The sequence below is a fragment of the Oryza sativa genome, chromosome 3 (genome assembly GCF_034140825.1).
Source record: "Oryza sativa Japonica Group chromosome 3, ASM3414082v1".
NCBI classification, from domain to species: domain Eukaryota; kingdom Viridiplantae; phylum Streptophyta; class Magnoliopsida; order Poales; family Poaceae; genus Oryza; species Oryza sativa.
This window is the reverse complement of record NC_089037.1, coordinates 26,759,025-26,780,096: the sequence shown is the minus strand read 5'-3', so window position 1 is coordinate 26,780,096 and position 21,072 is coordinate 26,759,025. Positions and strand designations below refer to the sequence as shown.

The 21,072-nt window shown below is 46.3% G+C and overlaps 3 protein-coding genes and 1 pseudogene across 3 annotated transcripts; 2 read left to right on the top strand and 2 right to left on the bottom strand.

Annotated features, from left to right (window-relative positions):
* The first annotated feature begins 2,803 nt into the window (after nt 1-2,803).
* On the top strand, nt 2,804-4,532 carry LOC4333631 (protein CURLY FLAG LEAF 1). Its single transcript, XM_015773101.3, has 2 exons — nt 2,804-3,136; nt 3,745-4,532. Exons 1-2 carry the CDS (start codon nt 2,981-2,983, stop codon nt 4,288-4,290), a joined length of 702 nt encoding a protein of 233 aa, XP_015628587.1. The 5' UTR covers nt 2,804-2,980; the 3' UTR covers nt 4,291-4,532.
* An 8,303-nt stretch (nt 4,533-12,835) lies between these two features.
* LOC136355674 (uncharacterized) lies at nt 12,836-13,715 on the top strand (annotated as a pseudogene).
* On the bottom strand, nt 13,598-14,325 carry LOC107278571 (auxin-responsive protein SAUR71). The gene has a single exon (XM_015774574.3). The coding sequence runs from the start codon at nt 14,173-14,175 to the stop codon at nt 13,855-13,857; it is 321 nt and encodes a 106-aa protein (XP_015630060.1). The 5' UTR covers nt 14,176-14,325; the 3' UTR covers nt 13,598-13,854.
* A 4,789-nt stretch (nt 14,326-19,114) lies between these two features.
* Nucleotides 19,115-19,875, bottom strand: LOC107278576 (auxin-responsive protein SAUR72). Its single transcript, XM_015774507.3, has one exon. It carries the CDS (start codon nt 19,679-19,681, stop codon nt 19,367-19,369), a length of 315 nt encoding a protein of 104 aa, XP_015629993.1. The 5' UTR covers nt 19,682-19,875; the 3' UTR covers nt 19,115-19,366.
* Nucleotides 19,876-21,072: the final 1,197 nt, after the last annotated feature.

Here is a 21,072-nt window from a genome sequence, read left to right as displayed (position 1 = left end):
CCCTGATCTATCGTGGTCGACCAAAATTCCCTCATGGACCACAAAAACCGAACATTTTAAACCCTAAACTATTTATAATAGATGAATAACCGCCTAGCGGTTTTAGTCCTACATTGCCACACACGTGGCACAAGCCCCAGATGTCAACCTCCACCTCGTTCTCCCTCTCTTATGAAGCTAGAGGGCCCCCACATGTAAGCTGCTCTCTCCTCTTCCATTGTCTACAGGCCACAGCTACAGATGTCTGCACCGCGGTCCTAGGTCCTGCTGCTGCCCTAGGGTCCCGTCAACTCCTCGAGGCACCTGCGTCGCCGCCCCATGGTCCCACTGCCGCCACTAGGCACTCACATCGTCGCCCTCATCTCGAACCCCGCCTTCTTCAGCCGGTCGTCACTGCCGTTGCCCCCATCCAACCGATGAAGAGAGAGGGAGAGGGGAGAGAGAGAGAGAGAGAGAGAGAGGAAAAGAGATGACAAGCAGCACCCTCCAGGGCAGGTGGGAAAAGCGGCGATGGCCGCGGCAGCCTCCAAGACTAGCGGGGAAAGCGGCGACGGCTATGGTGGCGGCATCGGTGAAGGTGGCGCCGTCCAGACAAGTTAGAGGAAGAGGAGGATGTCAGGAGAGTGGAGGTGGTAGCGGCAAGAGAGGGAAAACGACAGGCGGCTCCTGCAAGGCAGGATTCGACGAGGCAAGCGCCATCCGCTGCGGCCCCTCTTCCACTCTTCCCCCCTGAAGTTATGTGGACACTGGCGAGGCGAGCCACGCCACCGCCATCCCAGTCGCGCCCGTTGCTGCTAGCCGCCGACTAAAGCTTCCTCTCCGCCGCTCCCATCGTCGCCTGGAGCGCACTCCTAGTCGTGGCCCCTCCCCATCGCTGCCTAGAGCCACCCAAACATGCTTGTCGCCACTCGCCGCCGATCAATTCCCACTCCCCGCTGCCTGCAGTGCACTCCTAGCCACGCCCCTTCCTCGCTGCTCCCGCTGCTGACCAGAGCTACCCAGTCACGCCCCGCCGCCCCCACTACAACAAAAGGAATGTATTAAGACGCTTGGCCGAAGACGAGATTATAATCGTCCCACCCTGAAAATAAAGGCGCTCCCTGACCGGTTCCCTTCCCATTGTGCCTACCGCCAGCCGGAGCCGCACCCGCGCGTCGCTCACCTCCAACACCAACAGCACACAAAGAGAGAAGGGGTTAATATGACATGTGGGCCCTATATTTTTTATTTTATTTTTTTTTTGCTGATTGGATTTCCATATCGGCGCCACGTGTATGCCATGTAGGACCAAAACAGCTCCAGATTAAGTCGGGGGGGGGGTAATTCATCCGGTTTCAATAGTGTGTGGTTTAATATGTTTGTTGGAGGACTGAGAGGCCCCTCCTTCTTCAGTTCGGCCGGGGGCAGCGGGTGTAGTTTGAGGAAGCGAGTATGCTACAAAGAAACGAGGAGGGGGGTCGGGGCCGTGTCCAAGCGGCGAGACGGCAAGGATTAGACAGGTTTGGGCCGCTGAGAAGCGTAACACCCTACTCCTGTATATGATGATTTTTCTGAGCTTTGGAAGTCTCTGAATCTCTGGTGTACAAGCTAGGGTTGAGTGTTTTTACTCCGACTTTGGGGAGGATCCCTGTGATTCTTCATTTAATGGATGAAGATTGGAGGCTTGCATGCACTGGGAACGTCATCCCAGGCATTGCACCTCTCGTCACCTTGATGGGACAGGGCATACCAACCGCGCGTGGCTTGCCGCTGTCCCATCTCGTCCTTGCAAGGCACGCTCGCTCCGCCCACATTGAATGCGGTTAGGTGGGCGCGGAAGGGTGCCTACTAATCGCCTTTGCATGGCGGCCACGTGGTGACCACCCCGAGGGGTCGAGGCGGCCCGACCCTCTGGGTCAGGTATGGGCGGCCTCCACTCGTCCATGGACGCGACCCCTCGGGGCGAACGCCACGTGGATGCCGAGGGCGGCACCTCCCCTTTAAGCACGGTACTTCTGGTACCCCCAATCCTTATCATCGACAATATTAATTCGTACTATCGCAATAGTTGGAGGGTAATTCATATTTTTTCTAAAAGATATTGCTATATTCTTCTATAAACTTAGTTAAAGCTTAAAAAAATTTGACTAAAAAGTTAAAACGGTTTATAATATGAAATAGGGGTAGAATAACATTTTTTAACCTAAAACCACCTTAATAGTTTAACTCTTTATATTTTTTCACATGGTTAGTATATATCGTAGAGCCCACTCATAATTTACCAATCCCAAAGAAGATACCTCGGGCATGGGTCCCTGGAAATCCCCAACAAAAGGGCCAGTACGTGCGTGAATCTGGTAGAGTATGGTAGGAGTACTCTATACTCCTACTCCGGGTCATCTACGCCACCTCCCACATGCACACGGATTACATAAGCCTCACGCCCCCTCCTCTCCATTACTCCAAATCCCCTCTGATTAGAAAGAGAGAGTGAAAGCGAGCCATAGATAGATGCTACGCGTAGCGCTAGGGAGTAGTAGTAGCAGCAGCAGTCAGCAGTGCAGTGGAGTACGGTAGTATAGGGAGGGCTGGTCCACCGTCGCAGTCCGTCACACACCGGGAGGCCTTGCCATCAATGCGGAGGGGTCGGGCCGCATTGATTGCACATCTTGTCCTCATGCCTTGCCTTTCCAACACCTTAATTAATGGCGCCCATGCGTGCCTCCAAAACCTCCCCTGTTTCCCTTCCCCCTCTCCCTCTCCCTTGCTCTCTCTTCTTTAACCTGTTTATATTTATCTCCCCCTCTCCGTCTCGCCGTCTCTCAGCTCTCTCTGCTACTCCTCCTAGCTGCATGCTAAGCTAAATCTTCTGTTGGATTGCCTAGCTTTGCTGCTTTGCTTGCTTGCTGTGGTGTGGTGTGGTGTGAATTTTGTTGATTGGTCGGAGCTTGGGGTTGTGTATGGTGGTGGTGGTGTGGTAGCTAGTAGCTGCTAGTGCTAGATGGTCGCAGGGGCGTTGGGGTACATGGCGAGAGCGGCGGACGGCGGCAGGGCGGCGGAGCTCGTCACCAGGGATTTCCTCGGCGGCTGCGTCGCCGCCGACGACGCCAGGGACGCCGCCGCCGCCGCAGCAGCAACTGCCAGGCACGACTCCGTGGTAAGGCCGTGTTCTTGACATATCTCTTTCTTCTTCGCTGTTCAATTGATGCTTGATTGGCTAGTTTGGCTTGTTTAGTTGGGTAATTAGAGCGGGAGTTAATGATCACAACCTGCTCAGAGTAGTGATTTATGGCCGTACTGCGTGTTTGGTGGAACAGCACCGCAGAGTAACACAAAGGGGAGGAATTAATTCGATCCAAGATTTTTTCTCTTTTCAAATTTGGTCTCTTTTTTTAATGGATAGACAGGTAGATAATCCTAATCTAAGAAACTTCGAGCAAGCCATTTTAAATACTAGCAGGAGTATGTTCATTACTAAATTACTTTGCTTTGTCAGAATATCTACTGGCCGATTACTCAATATGCGTAAGAGTTGGTACAGTCAATTCTTTTTTTTTTCTGTGGCCAGTTTATCTTCCTCTGCCGTGTTATCTTGGCAACAAGAATTCTTCTCGTAATTCCAATGGAAAGAATGAAAGCAAATATTGGTCTCAATTCATTATTTTTATATGTAACCTTGAAAAATTCACAGTTTTTTTTATCCAAAATTGGTTTATCTTTCTCCTCTGATCCGATTTCTACCTTGATCTGCTTGTGTTTGTGCAGTCCGGCAAGCTGTCCCTGCAGAAGCAGACGTGCCCGGCGACGCCGACAGACCTCAACCTCTTCCCCGTCCCCGGCGCCGCCGCGTCCGCCGCCAAGCCGTGCCCGTCGTCTACGGCGGCGGCGGCCTCCGGCGCAGGCGGCACCACGACGACGACGACGACGTACCACAGCGTGTGCACGATCGAGAAGGTGAAGACGGCGCTGGAGCGGTTCGAGCGCGGCAAGCACCAGCACCACCAGCACCAGCAGCACAGCGCCGGCGCGTCCCCGTCGTCGTCGTCCGTCACCACCTCCTCCGTGAAGCGCCGTGGCGGCGGCGGCGTCGGCGACGGCGCGGTGGAGCAGGGCGACGGGTGCGACTCGCCGTCCGCGGCGGGCGGCGGCGGCATGGTGGCCGCCGCGTGCCCGAGGTGCTTCCTGTACGTGCTCATCTCCCGGTCGGACCCGCGGTGCCCGCGGTGCGAGTCGCACGTGCCGCCGCCGCCGTCGCCGGCGCCGAAGAAGAAGCCCCGGATCGACCTCAACGTGGGGTTCCTCGGCACCTAGCTTTCCTACCCTACCTTCACCTGCATCGCCACGGTGGACACATGTGACTAGCCATAGCTAGCTAGCCAGCCATGCCCCCAATTCTGTTAGGAAATCAATGAATCAATCAATCAAACACGTACTCCATAGAACACGAGGATGATCATGACGATGATGATGATGATACTAGTAGTCCTAGCTCCACTATGTAATTGATCAAAAAGCATTTTCGCCCTTAAATCAACTTTTCCATTTTTGTCTTCCTCGACCACCATCCTAATCATCATCTCATTAGAGCAATTAATCACCAGATTAGTAGTAGTGATCTCATAGTACAGCAGTAGCAGTACTACATCTGCTCATTAATTGCTCGACGTAGTCGCAGCAGAAGGTGCAGTTACTACGATTGCTGCGCAAAGTCGTGAGTTCGTGACGCGAGTTTTAATTAGGGATGTAGCAGTGCGTATCACGTTTCGTCTCGCGTTCGTCGTTGATGATGGGGGAGGAGTTGGTCCAGTTGGAGTTGACGTCGCAGCTGCAGCTTTGATGAGGTGCAGTGCTTGGCCGACATGAATGGGGGGAAGCAATTAATGGGGCGCGATGGAGATGGTTGTCCGTGCCCCGCTGTCCTCTTGCTCGCTCGGTCGGGGAGGGAGGGAGGGAGGGCAGCCTTTGCTAATTGCGATGGCTGATGCCCATCTTGATGCTGGGCGCGAGCGCGCGGTGGAGTAGGAGTGAGAGTACACGTAGTACGGCCATAGCACAGCGACGTTTAAATGGCGTGCAGTGCCGTGCCGCGCCGCGCCGCAGGCTACATGCCACTCCGGACCGCGTCGTAGTTGCAGTCGCGTCACGTACAGTAGTATCGTCCCTCGTATCCGCCTCGTCATTTCGTGTCTCCGGTCTCCCCGATGATTGGACGGACGGACTGCTCCCCCTGCCGTACGGAGTACTCCCTTCGTCAAAAGAAAAAAAAAATCAACCTGAAAATAAATACTCCCTCTGTCAATATAAGAAGTTTCAGTTTTGGACATGGTTATTAAGAAAGTAGATATAAGTGAGTGGTGGAGGTTTATAATTGAATTAGTAGTAGAGGTAGGTGGGAGAAGTGAATGGTGCAGGTTTGTGATTGGTTGTGAAGAAAATGTGGGTGGAGAAGTTGTTATATTTTAGAACAAATCCTAAAGTTGTTATATTTTGGGACGGAGGGAGTACTTCCTTCGTCTCATTTTAAATACAACCATAAGATTCCGCATTCAACTTTGATCGTCCGTATTATTTAAAACTTTTTTATAATTAGTTTTTTATTGTTATGAGATGATAAAACATGAATATTACTTTACTCATGACTCATGTTTTTAATTTTTTTTAAATAAGACGGACGATCAAAGTTGGACGCGAAAAACCATGGCTGCATTTAAAATGGGACGGAGAGAGTATTCCTATAACAAATTTAGACAATCTTTCCAGATTTGTTAGAATATAAAATGTCATTTTCCTATATTGCTTTTTTTTTTGACAGAGGGAGTACTCCCTACATCCTAAAACAAGTATAACCCTGTAATTTAAATTTGAATTACATGACTACACTTATTTTGAAATAGATGGAGTAGTTTACACTGGAGAATATCCTTAGAATAACTTATTTTAGAAATATAAAATGAACCATTTTCATGATGTCAACGTTTTTAACTAATGTTGGTGCTGTTGTTCAACGGTTATTTGACATCAATGTTATTGACATCGGGGAATCTATTTATAAATATATTTTGTTGCAAATTTATAGATCCTTTTCTTTAGCAAATATATTCTCGAGGCCAACATAATTGCCGCTGACTCCCTTCTTATTATTGAGTTAGTTTTCGTGGAAAGGTTAGGGGACATCGTCAGACGCTATTATGTTGAACCCCAACATCAATGATGTCGGCGCCATAAAAAAGATCTATTCCTTAAATAAGTTTTTGAAAAGATCAATTTATAAAATAAGTTTTTAAAAAAGTTTTAAAATGTGGAAAATCCAGCTTGTTTCACGGCGCACACTGAGTTACAGTACTAACTACTACTACTTCGTAGTATACGGTTATATACTGCTCTTGTGCCGTGGTACAACGTTTCAAATTCATCAAATCCACGGCGCTGCACGCACGCACGTACGACGACGGTTACACATTGTTTCCGGTGACTGCAGCGACAGTAGTTCCGTGCGCTGTTGCTACAGGGATGACACGATTTAATTACCCTGCCTCAACACCCGCTCCGGTCTACCGTGTGGACGAGATGGCGTTCATTTACTGTAGCAGTTTTATCTGGAGGGTTGATTCACTTGATTGTACTACTCCTAGATCAGATGATGAGATCCTGCGTAATGGCAATTACTGTGTGCCCCTGTGCTGTGGAAACTGTTCATCATTTACTCCTTGAGTGGCCGACCAGCCTAGATGCAAACTTATAACAAGGGTAAACTGCATTAGAATAGAAAGTCAAGCTATTGAAAAACACAAAGGCTCAAGTAATTCATGCTCCACTATTCTACAGCGCGGAGAATTTGACGATAAATTTTCTCAAAAAAAAATTAACATATGTAAATATAATGCAATCATAATATAATTATAATACAACTTGAATGTAGCTTTCAAAAATCTTGCGATAACATGCTATTTTCGTGAAGCGGCAGCAATTCATGCTCCGCTACTCTACAGCGGTGCGGCATTAGAGTAACTCCAATAGAATGGCCAAATGGCTGGCCAAGTTAAATTTTAGTAAGTATGGAAAAAAAAAAAGCCCTCCAACAGCCTCTCTATCCTATTAGCTAAGCTATCCAGATGGCCAAATCTTATCCCTCACTGGCCAAACTTGGAGAGTCACCCTGCCTGGCAATTCGTGGGCCCCACCACTCCCTCTCCCACCCCATCTCTCTCTCCCCCGGCAAGAAGGCAGTGCAGCAGAACCGCACGACGGCGACAGTAGGGAGGAGAGAGGCGCCGGAGCCAGCCGCCGTCCGCACTGTCCCCAGCCGCGCCCACCGCTGTCCGCGCTGTCCTCGGCCGCACGCACCTCCGCCGCCGTCAGCGTCGTCCGCACCGTCGTCGGAAGTGCTAACAGGAAGAGATAGAGGGTGAGAAAGAGGGGGAGAAAGATGGGAAAGAATGGGTATAGATGCTGACGCATGGATCGCAATGTCATAGACTCAAAATAGAGAGGACGGATGGAGAGGCTGTTGGAGTAAACAACCATTTTGACTTGACAAATGAAATGGAGAGACTTTTGAAGATGCTCTTAGCGGAGTACTCCTACAGCCATGAACTGATCTCAGCTGTAGATTTTCCATCCGACGCAGTATCGACTACAGAGGATCCGTCCGTGTCCCTGAACTTCAGGTTGGGGCGGACTTGTCTTGGACTGTCAGGCCCATTTCGACCGGATATCTGGGCCGAAAAATTTACTGGTCTGGATTTTGACAATTCTATGCGGAATAAGTTCACCGGAGGCCCCTCAACTTAACAGCGAGAATTTTTGAGATCACACAAACTAGAAATGTGTACCCCTAAACTCACACAAACTGTTCAAAGGAGGTCCCATGGCAGTATCTGTGGATGGTTTCGCTGACATGGTATCCTAGTCAGAAATTTTTTTTAAAAAAGTATGTGGGGTACACATGTCAGTAGCACATATTTTTTTTCTTTTCTTTTATTTTCATCACCTTCTCTTCTCTTTCTCTTCTTCTTCTTCAGTGGATGAGGCCGGCGGCGATTGGCGAGCGGCGGGTGAGCGTTGCGGCGGGTCCGCGCGGCAGCCGAGCAGCACCGGGTGGCAGCAGGCGAGCACGGCCTGCTGGCAGAGCGGCGGCGGGCGGAGCGGCGCTAGGATGCGGGCAGAGCGGCGATGGGCGGCGGCGGCCGAGCGGAGCGAACGGCGGGCGAGCACGGCAATGAGCTAGTCGGACGAGCACGGCAGGCGGAAGAGGGAGCCGAAACGGCGGTGGAGGCCGGGGGAGGAAGAGGAGAACGTGGGGCCGTTCCGCGGCACCAGCGCACGGACGCGGTGGATGGCCACGCGCATGGCCTCCGCGCTCGCCAGCTCCGACAACCGCGCGTGGGTTCATTCCGGTCCGGTCGATGCCTTGCTTGCTTCCTCCCCCTCCTTCCTTCGATTCGACAGGCTCGATTTGCTGTGTGAGCTTGGCTTCCGGCAATAACAGCTGCTTACTAGTAGTAATTGTTATTTTCTCCGGATTAAAGCTCTTGCCCTCGTTTTTCTTTCCGTACTTACACTTGATTTAGTCGACCTCGTCCGCTCGCCCGCCGCCGTGCTCTCCCGCCGTCCACTCCGCTCGGCCGCCGCCGCCCATCGCGGCTCTGCCCGTATCCCGGTGCCGCTCTGCCCGCCTCCGTTCTACCCGCAGACCACGCTCGCTTCCGCCGCCCGGCTGCTGCGCGGACCAGCCGCAGCGCTCACCCGCTGCTCGCCCATTGCCGCTGGCCTCACTCACTGAAGAAGAGAGAGAAGAGATAAAAGAGAAGAGAAGGAGAAGAAAAGAAAAGAAAAAGATTATGTAACTGATATGTGGGCCCTAAGTACTTTTTTAATTTTTTTTTTCTGACTAGTATGCCACCACTACTGCACAAGTTATCTTTACCTCCGGTTCGTAACTGCCTGTTCTCCCGGTTATACAACCGGGAGTCCAAATCCGGGACTAAAGATATATCTTTAGTCCCGGATAAAATAACCGGGATAAAAGTTGATCTTTAGTCCCGGTTGATAACACCAATCGAGACTAAAGGGGAGGAAAGCGGCAGCCTGGTTGCCATTTTTTTATTGTTTCTTTGCTAGATGCGTTTTTCATTCTATTTTCCCCCAAATCGGATGGGATCGATGCATATCCCCCCATAATCAAATCCCAAATCCCCAAATCAAAATATAACATCTCAAATCATATATACATTCACATCACAGATCCAAAAAAAATACCACAAATAAAATACATCTTAGATACATACAACAAATCACAAATTCTAAAAAAAATTACACATCTCAATGGAATCACAAATTGCAAAAAAAAAAACAAAAAAAACGAATCGACCACCAGCCACCAGCTCGCCGCCGGGCGGGCCCGCCTACTACCGCTGGTTGCGGCCCCGCCGGCCCCTGCCGCCGCCGCCGCCCTCCGCAGCCAATGCCGCTCGGCCACACCGGTGCCCGCCGCCAGCCGCCACCGCTCGACCCGCCGCCGCTGCCGCCGCTTGGGCACGCCGGCGCCCGCCGCCGCCGCTCGATTTGCATGCAACGAGAGAAGGCAGGAAGGGAGAGGATGAGGCTAGAAGGAAGGAGAGGATAAGGCAAAGAAAAGAATAAGAGAGTAAAAATAGAAGAGGAGTTTGAGAGGATAAGTCATAGGGGTTATATACGGTACATTGAAATTTAGTCCCGGTTTGTGTTACCAACCGGGACTAAAGGTCCCGGGGATATTTAGTCCCGGTTGGTAATATAAACCGGGACTAAATATAAGATCTTTAGTCCCGGTTGGAGTCTCCAACCGGGAATAAAGATCCGGGGGGGGGGGGCTGACAGCACCTGACAACACATGAACCGGGACTAAAGATGATGTTTAGTCCCGGTTGGTGTTACCATCCGGGACTAAAAAACATATAGTCCCATTCTGCTTATAAACCGGGACTAAAAACCATCTTTAGTCCCGGTTTTTATTGGAACCGGGACTATTGTGATTTTTGGCTGACCAGGCAAAGATGGTTTCTCCAGTAGTGCACGTCAGCGAAACCACCCACATATACTACCATGGGATCTTTTTTGAATGTTTTGTGTGAGGTTAGGGGTATACATTTTTTGTTTTGTGGTTAAGGGACCTCAAAAAATCTCGTTGTTAAGTTGAGGGACCTCCGGTGAACTTATTCCATTCTATGCTGGGAGATGCGAATCACATTGGGCCCAATATGATGCATTCAGCACTAAAACATTTTTATTTAGGGCAAAACGTACTTGCTTTAATTGGTAGTGTTATCATCTCTGCTGTCGGATGATGAAGCACCAGGTCGAGCAATCAATCATCATTGCGTCAGGATCTTGAGTTCTTGTCGATTTTGGGTGCACGCTCTAGCTCCTGATTAAGTCAATCTTGTGGACTGATTTTAGATTAATTTTAGGGGTTCTCTTTGTCAGTTTCTGTGCTAAGCTCTCCTTTTATGATTGCTTGGAAGATAAATAAAACAGGATGACTAAACCAAACTTTTAAATTTTGGATTGTTTTGGGATATAGTACTAAAAAAGAACGCCTACCACTTGAGTGATAATTGAACTGAGTAATTAAAAGCACGTGAGCTGTGTGCTACACCCTGGTATACTTGGCCTCAAAAAATCCACATTTCACATTTCAGCAGTCCAAAATGGAAAGCCAGGAAAGGGACAGAAAACAGCGGTAAAAATGGCGGCCGCCACTTGGCTGCCCTCGCTAGCGGCGAGAACGCTCCGCTCTTCTGGCTTTTATACCCAGCCCTTTCTAATGAACTAGACGACGAACTTCGTTCGGTGAAAAGTCAGTACAACATATGCAACTAGTTATCCGAAGATGCAAGAAGCCATGAACTATATATGGACGGCCGGGATGGTCCAGAATGTGCGTGGTCAGAGCTTGTGTTTAACCATGAATGGCTGAGAAAGTTACTCCCTCCATCTCATTTTAAACGCAGCCATAAGTTTCCGTGTATTGCATGTCTTATTTAAAATTTTTATAAGATTGGTATTTTTATTGTTATTAAATGATAAAACATGAATAGTATTTTATGTATGACTTTTGTTTTTTAATTAATTTTTAAAAAGTTTTCAGATCAGATAAATGATTAAAGTTGGACACGAAAATTCATGGTTGCGTTTAAAATGGGACGGAGGGAGTATGTCTACTGATGAACCGAATTTACTTTTTTTTAAGCACCACACCATTTTTATTCTTTTTAACTTTATACACCTAAATTTTATACAACCAAAATTTATACACTAAAATTTTATATGCCTCATTTGATTTCGGATTCAAATATAGAGTACTTATATTAAAAAGTTTATATACATGTATAAGGTCTATAATACGTTCACATGGAAAGAAATATATACACGGACATTTTTTTAGTAAAGTGGATAATTTTTATTTAGTTTGTATTTCTTTTCCTATTTTAGAACTTTTTGTGAAATCAATACGTGAGAAATGCGCGGGTTGTTTCAGCAAGGGGGAGGGGCGTGCCGTGACCCCACACGTGGTTGGTCACCCATTAGATGTACCTAGGAATGGTTGAGGTATTGACGTCTACTATCATCGAAATTCTGATTAATTTCACCATTAATTTATTTTATCAAAATAAGTTTATCAGATAAGGCAAAACATTTTTAGGACCAATGTATGCATACATTATTTTGTTTTCAAACGAAGAATTTTAAATTTTATTGATGGTCAAAGATGCGAAAGTTTGACTAAAAAAATAAATGATATACTATATTTGTAGCCCGAGGAGTTATAAATTTGGTTGAAACCCGAAAGCTGTGGGGTTTCCAATATATCATAAATATAACAAAGGCGTAGCTAGCGAAAACACTATGATTTTAATTAATCTACAGGAATTTTTTGCTATATTGTACTCTTAGGGAGTGTTTGAGGAGAAGGGGATTGAGGAGATTGGGAAGATACGCAAAACGAGGTGAGCCATTAGCTCATGATTAATTGAGTATTAACTATTTTAAATTTTAAAAATGGATTAATATGATTTTTTAAAGCAACTTTTATATAGAAATTTTTTGCAAAAAACGCACCGTTTAGTAGTTTGAAAAGCGTGCGCGCGAAAAACGAGAGCCAATCTCCCCTATCACCCCTAAACGAACGATGCCTTAGCCCTTCCTAACCAGCTAGATGGGTTACACGCGAGATTCAACACAAAAAAATTCACACATGAGACTCAAATTGATTCGAGTCTATATCTGATATCTCTATCTCTACTTGAATTCGTTTGGTTTTATTTTTCATACTACGTACCAAATTAGTTGTTGACTATCTAGCTAAGTTGAAAATCCAATCAAATAGGAGTATATCACTTCTCGATCTAATAGATGATGGTTTTGGTTGACATGCAGTACGTGTGTTAAGTGTTAACTGGTAAGCTCATGTTGTAGCAAGTGCACGAGGCTCGCAGAATTTCCAATACAAAGACAAAAACACATTATGATACATATGCTCCCTGTTTTTTTGGTCAAAGAATATGTTGCATATGGTAGCATATCTCCACAAGGGTTGCAAGGTGGTAAGCCGGCCATCCGCATTACCTCAATATATCAGATTTATCCGGTTAAAGCACCGTAGTATTTACTAGCAGTCATTTTCTTTTGTACATATATATCGTGCTTAAGTGAAATGCTTGCAAAGAGAATATACAAAGGACTACCTAGCAAATATTCGACAGTAAATAGCACTGATTTTTTTAATAAAATAATACAATCATAATATAATTACATTGCAACTAGCATGTTTTATTATAAATTAAAAATGAATCCAGCATACAGTACTACAAACGTGATGGGTAACATATGCATGCTTCCGATCGATCGAGAGCGTCGAAAGAACATGGTTCGTTAGAGTGAACTCGCTAGTTTTTAGAGCCGAACATTTTAAAATTCGAGCAAGCTGCAAACATAGAGCTACAGAGATTACATGAGATCTTACAATCTTTCACCCCGAGAGACGAACCAGACAAACGAAGAAATGAGAAAGGCTCAACGTTAAGTTTAACAACTAAACAGATATATGATGCTAATTAAGCTACCTCCCGGAGCTGTCTCTCCACTATGGGATGCTATCTGGAAATGCAGAGCCCCACTGAAAGTGAAGTTGTTTGCGTGGCTCCTGGTCGAAGACAGTCTGTCCACAAAGAAAAATTTACAGAAGAAGAACATTGTTCCCACTGGCACCTGTGACATCTATAACGAAGGAACCGAAACGACCAGCCACTTTTGTTTTCTATGCCCGTTTGCAAAAAGTTTCCGGGACAAAATTGGAGTGCAACCGATGATTCAAGATGTGCATCTGTTTCATTAGCTGAAGCTAGTACATGGAGTGCCTATACTTCATTTTCAGATTTTCTACCTCCTATGTTTCTGGGCAATGTGGAATCACAGATATGATGTTGTTTTTAGAGGTCAAGCCCCCTCGATTGCTTCCTGGCTGCAACGTTGCATGCGTGAGGCTGCTCTGTGGACAGAAAACATAAAGACTGAAGATCGACATGTAATTTCTGTTTGGAAAGAAATCTTATCTTCCCCCTACAAACTCTCAATTCAATATAATGAACCTTGCATCCTTATATTCAATGAAATGATAAATTCGGGTGGGGAAGCTCTCCCCCCGTGATTTAGTAAAACAAGAAAGAATCGAGCGCAATTCGCCGTGTCCGTAAAAGAATTAATCATCAAAGATTTAATCAATCTTACAATAGCTAGTCTTTATAAAAAAATCAAAGAATAAACAGACACCGTGGCCTGTGGGGTGGATAATTGATGGATCGACGCCGCGCCATCGGCAGGGTCTCATCTCACGAGTCATGCCGTCTGGCCGCCGGCGGCGCCCCTCCGCAGCGCGCACTCGACGACTCGCCGGAAATGCCCGGCGTCGCAGGGCACACGCAGCACGCCCGGCTGGCCGAACCCGTACTGCTGCGCCGCCATGTCCAGCAGCTCCGCGATGCTCGGGTCCCCGAGCAGCCTCACCGGCACCATCACGCGCTCCCCGCCGCCGTCGCCGCAGTCGCCGCCGCCGCCGGCGACCATCGGGACATGCCCTCTCGGGACCTCATCCTCGCCGTTCTCGCGGCACGGCGAGGCGCCGCCGCTGCCGCCGCCGCTCTTCCTCCTCCACACCATGATGATATGTGATAGATAGTATATATGTCAGGTTTAGCACCCTGGATCGGAGCTGGAGGACGGTGCGGGGGTGCAGTCGTTTGATTCGCCGGCGTGCGCTGCGGAGGAGACGAGAGCGAGTAGGTGGGAAATTTATAGAGGAGCAAGCTAGCAAGCAGCGCAGGATCAAGGAAGCTAGGGTTCATGACCATGCATGACGATGACTGACGTCTGAAGATTGACGAAACGAACTTGTGTGTAGACGATCAAGCCGCGATTCCTTGACATGGATGGTCTTCCATGGCGACTGGAGAGATGGAGACTAGCGTGGAGCACCGGAACCCGCGCGCCGCCCACCGCGCGCGCGGGAAGCATCGGGGACGTTCGATCTGCGCGCGCTGGACGGACGGACGTACTGTTCGCTCCATAACTAGCTCAACACGTACTATTGATTGACCGATTCTGCTAGGAATATGCTTTATTAATACGGATTTCTCTTTTTTAAACCAAAGACAAATGGAGACGCTCGCAACATATGCACACTCACTCATATAAACATACATGGTCGACAGAACAAATGCAACCGGTGGACAGGTCTGAGTGCAAGCACTCCAAACGTAGGTTATGGATGGATGGGAGTAGAACGTCGAAGAATCATGTCACTCAATCCAGCTGCTTCATGAGGCCTCTTGTATAGAAAATAGACTAAAATTTCAACATCGGAAAAAGAATTGGTTAAGTTGCATAAACCACCCCACCTATCACTCTAGTTTTGAGATTACACCACATAAATTATTTTGTCATAAAAACCCACCAATCCAAGACTGTTTACGACCAGATTGTGTCCTCTATGTGCACAGAAGTAGTTGATTCGGTCCATTTCTTCCAATATAGGATCGCTGCCGATCACTGCCTCTGATCGCTTCCCACTTCGAACTAGCATTTGAGGTCAGGTGGGTACAGCCAGCTCTTTGTGATGTTCTTAATCTCGTTCTTGATGTGGAATTGTGAAACTGTGTAGCTGCATGTTCTTGTTTTTAGAAAACTATGTCATCTTGATGTGGATTATATGTGTAAACTTCATTCTTGTGACTTGTTGGATGTCAAGGATATATTCTTGATATGTGGTTGATGAGTCACGTTGGACTTGATTTTTTTATGAACATGTTCATGATCTGTGTTGATTAGGGGATCTCCAGATATTTGAGGTCAGGTGACCGCTCGTTGAATCGGCTCGATGAATCAATGGATTCATCCTGTCGACTAATTTATTTGTCTCATGGAAACCATCAGTGTCGAAAAGCTTAATGTTGGTTCAATTTCCAGCACTAATAAGGGGTTACGAATTGGCATAGAAATTGTGCTCTGTTACAAATCCAGCACTCATAACCATGCTGGATGAGTGATATGGTCCACTGTAAATCCACATCAAAACAAATGAACAGAATTAGCACCGGTGGAGAACTGGTTTTTACTCCCGGTTTGTAACCCCTATATAATCCCGGTTTTCCAACCGGGACTACGAATCCGGGACTAAAGATCGCTATCTTTAGTCCCGGGTGAAATATCCGGGAGTAAAAATCCATTTTTAGTCCCGGTAAAACATTTTTAGTCACGGTTAATGTTACCAACCGGGACTAAAGAGGCTAGATTCGGTTGCTTCTTTATTCTTTTCTTTTCTTCATTGTTTTTAATATATTGATTTCACCCCATCCCGTCCCTAAAATCCCAAATCAATCATTCTCAAATTGCCTCCAAATCCACAAATCGATCATCTCAAATACATCACAAAATCTTAAAAAAAAATTACATCACAACTTCTACAAAATTCATCACATATTCACATCACACACAAATCAAATACATCACACACCAATCCCAGATCCGAATCACAAGTTTCCCAAAAAAAACAAGAAAGAAAGAAACCGCCGGCGCAGGCCGCCACCAACCGCCGCCATGCCGGTCGGCCGGCCCACCGCGCCCCACCACCGCTCGGCCGCCAGTTGCCGCCGCGCCGGCTGGCCGGCCCTTCGCGCCCCGCCGATGCAGTAGAAAGGAGAAGAAGAGGAATAGATAAGGTTGAGGAGAGGAGTAGATACCTCGATCCGATCGCGCACGCCTCTCCGATCTCCGTGTCGATCTTTTTTTCCGGTTGGTGTTACCAACCGGGACTACAAATAGATCTTTAGTCCCGGTTGGTAACACCAACCGAGAGTAAAGCGTATGGCGATCTTTTTTCCCGGTTGGTGTTATCAACCGGGACTACAAATAGATCTTTTGTCCCGGTTGGTAACACCAACCGGTATTAAAGATTGAAAAGTACTCTGGAGCTTTTACACCGGGACTAAAGATGTTTTTAGTCCCGGTTTTTACTACAACCGAGACTATTATGAAATCTGGTCGACCGACAAAAGATGATTTCTTCACCAGTGTAGGTACTCACGCGTATTGGGTGAGTGGGCTTTTGCCACAAAATAATAAGTTTATGGGTTAAAATCTCTAAATTAGAGTGACAGTTCAGGTGGTTTATGCAATTTTTTCCACCACTTTTAGCGAGTCAAGAGGTTAGGCCACGTTTTAATTTACAACTCAAATTGCACGTGGACTATATACATGTATAATATATACTATCACATCGATCAGCCGGCACGGTTGAACTAAATAAATTTTCCGAAAACCACCAGGCCGGAAAGGCAGCCGTGGTGGCCCATGCGAATATATATGTACCGTGTCTGTTACTAGGAGTAGGCGGAGCTGGGGATCGCGTCAACTGTAGTACAAACTACTGTAATTCCATCGTCAGGGACGAACTAGCTAGCGTCTGCGCGGTCAACCAGGACATGAGCACGAGGGTCGTCAAAAAATCCAAATGCAACGCGAGCTCGATCGATCGAGTGATCCTGGATCCCCCGGACATATGCCTGGCTAGCTTAGCTTGATCATCTCGATCGATCGAGTCCAAAGCGCGTACGTACGAGTTGATCAAACAGTACTGCATATATGCAGCCAACTAGCTTGGCCTGTTGGCCAATTGGCCAACTTGCATGGCGATGATCAGTGAGCTAGCTGCGATTTCTTCCAAGGAAGCCTGTAGGTACGTACGTATTTCGTCGCTGTTCAAAGGGATGTACGTGGTCATCAGTCCTTGGCTTGGGCGTCACAGCCAAGTCGATAGGGCCGACCTTCTAGGCTGGGAAAGAGACGGCTGCAGATGTAACCGGCTAGCCATTTTCTCTTACTACTTTCCTTTTTCTTGTTTTCTTCTTTGCGATTATTATGTGGATCGAAGACTATACAATATATCTAACCACTTGGCATTTTCTTGTTTCCGAGAGTGACCACGAAAGCTGCAGGGCCTGCGACTATAGGCAACGGAACGTGATATGGGAATTGCTCCATCTTGCATTGCGCGAGCGTAATTTGATCGAAGCAAGAGTTTCAAGGACAGGAAGCAAACTTTTGAAAGAAAATTCAAATTGGGTCCACTCGATCCAAAGCTTGAACATTCAGAAATAAAAAAAAATGTGTTATGAACTTTTTTTACAAAAAATTAACAGGTCAAATTAATATGTAATATAGCACTTCATAAACATGCAAGATCAAATTCGACTTTTACAAGCTATAACGAAAATAACAAATTAAACTATAACAAGTATATATGCATCCATAATCCAATTTATTGTCATTTTTACAACTTGACAAATTGGATTAATTTAAACTTGTATTTCTTGACTAGTATATTACATATTAATTTATGTTATTATTTTTAAAATGTTATATAGCCATAACATGTAATAAATGAGTGGACATCCACTCAGATGAATTAAAGAGTTCCCGTCAAAGCTCATCAGAACACAAGGTCCTCCTCAAGGGTAGTGGGAAGTCTGGTGCATATTAGGGTTTTAGCCCCAAGCTTAGCTCTACAAACCCCTAACGATTTCATCAAAATATCATAAAAATTTCTACAAGAGATAAAACAACAGTTAGATCAGCCCCTAGGCGTGTATATCCTTTCAAGAGGACTGAATAATTAATGGCGGGGTGAAACATTAATTTAATATGGATATGTATATCATGTGTTTTATTGATTTTAATTGGTGGGACTGATTCGGGAAAGAAGATGTCTCTGCATATTTGTCACATCTATTCTGTCGAGGGAGGATTGGAAAGGGAATAGATCAGACGATTCGCGACACAGGTCAATAAATTACGCGCAAATATTGACTATGGCTGCTCTTTGATTAGCCGTGACGCGAGCAAGCAAAGCTCGTTGTGAGATGTCTCTCTCCTATACCTGTTCAGGAATTTAGATCGTTCTGCTAATCGCGAACCATCACAGTAGCAACAACAACGAGGTAACGAGATGAAGCAAATTAATTACCTTTATTATTTGCCAATCTATACATGCACGAAAATATAATTTTTATTATGACAAGGATTGCCGGAAGTAGCTGGACATACTGATAGAACATTAATTGTTGTGATACATATAATATATCCATGCCGACAAAAAAAATCTCAATTATGTATAGTTTCTGAATTTTCCTCTATATATTTTGGACAAATAAAAATTGTAAACTAGAAACTAAGGGTACATTCAACTTTAAGATCATCCAATTTTACCAAGAAAAAAACATATCATTGTCTTAAAAGGCTAAATAGTTTCCCCAGTTGTAACGCATGGACATTTTTTCTAGTATAATCATATAGTTATAAAATATTTATTTAGCATCCCTACATACTCTCTCCGTCTTAAAAAAATGAATCTAGAACTGGATGTGACATATTCTACTACAACGAATCTGAACAGATGTATGTCCAGTTTCATAATACTATAATATGTTACATCTAGTACTAAATTGGTTTTTCTATGGGACGAAGAAAGAATATTGTTCGTGCGGTGGCAATGGGTAAATTTAGTGCCATGGAGGGAGTATAATTTCGTTATTGAAGCACAGTATGGGTAATTTTTGACTTTTGAGCTAAATTCACCATCTCCATAAAAAAAATCAGTATCAAATTACTGCAAGAATCGGCGGCCACCTGATTTCTTTGGGAAGTTTAGTCATTGTCTTGGCGGTTGAAACTCAAGTCGCTGACAAGCATACACATATTTTCTTGACGGCTATTTAGAAACTCCAAGGTTACAATAATTTGATCAATCAAAGAATACACGGACAACGTGTATGTACACCGCACGACACATCAGGCGTCATGCTGACCGGCCACCGTCCTTCCGCAGCGCGCGCTCGACGACTCGCCGGAAATGTCCGGCGTCGCAGGGCACACGCAGCACGCCCGGCTGGCCGTACCCGTACTGCTGCGCCGCCATGTCCAGCAGCTCCGCGATGCACGGGTCGCCGAGCAGCCTCACCGGCACCATCACGCGCTCCCCGCCGTCGCCGTCGCCGCCGCCGCAGCCGGCGACCATCGGGACGTGCCCTCTCGGGACCTGATCATCCTCGCCGCCGTTGGCGCGGCTCGGTGAGGCGCCACCGCCGCCGCTCTTGCTCCTCCAGTACACCATGGTGATTAATTGTTAGATTGATTCCTGGAGGCCGGAGCTTGGGGATGGCGGTGGTTTGATTGTCTGGCCGGCGCTGAGGAGAGACGAGGACACGAGTTTGTGGCGGCAAATTTATAGGGAGGAAATGGTGATTAGCGCACGTGTTCTTGGGTTCTTGACATGGATGGTCTTCCATGGCGACTGGAAAGGGGATCGACTATGGTTTGAAACGAGACCTGCGATGAGAGTCCATGCAATTAATACATCATCCACTTGATTTTTCTCTTGAGATGCCCGATACTTCGCGGTAGGATGGGCCGTTGCATCGCGCGGTCGTTTTTGACGTCATGTTACTCCACGTCTCAGGCCTGTTTAGTCGGTAAATGGGAAATTTTTTCTGTCACATCGGACGTTTAATCGAACATTGAAAGAGGTTTTCGGACACGAATAAAAAACTAATTTCATAACTTACTTGGAAACCGCGAGACGAATCTTTCGAGCCTAATTAAGCCGTCATTAGCACACGTGGGTTACTGTAACACTTATGACTAATCATGTACTAATTAGGCTCAATATATTCGGTTCGCGATTTACATGTAAACTGTACAATTAGTTTTTTTTATCTATATTTAATGCTTTATACATGTATCCAAATATTCGACGTGATGTTTTTTGAAAAGTTTTTAGGGAACTAAACAGGTCCTCGGGAAAATATGTTAAATGATGCGTATGTAGAGATTAGTACTTCCTTTGGTCAAAAATATTTAATGCCATGATATAGAATTGTACCACATTTTTTAACATAAAATTGAAGAGTTTCTTAGTGCTAGAGGTACATAGTACTACCTGTCAAGGACAACAAAATTTCCTATTAGTATTATAGTACTCTTCAAGACAAATTTCGATACATTTTCTTAATTAGCTAAGCATTTGAGAAATTATCGATCATCAAAATTTAAAACTTTGAGAAAAACCTGTACTCAACGTCAAATATTTATGACCAGCGAATTGAGCTTACATAACTCAGCAGGTAAGGTTCTCTGTAGTGGAATCTACATAACCTATTTTTTCATGCGGTCAAATTGATTTTTCTGTGCGGATATTTTCCCTGTCTGGAATCAGGCGTTTGGAAAAATAAATATTTTCATGTGCGGGTGACCGAACCGCACAGGATACTCGAGTATCCCGTGCGGTCAAATTATACCGCCCGCACGGAACCAACAAAACCAAAAAAAAACGCGAAAATCACCGCCGCCTGCTAGACCGCACGCACTCGGCCATCGCTGAGCCCGCCATCGTCATCGCCTTCAAGCCGGCCCGCCGCCGCCGCAGTCGCGCCGGCCGCCATCGCCGCCGGATCCAGGCGGGGGACGGCCGCCACTGCCAGATCCGGGCGGGGGCCGCCACCGCTG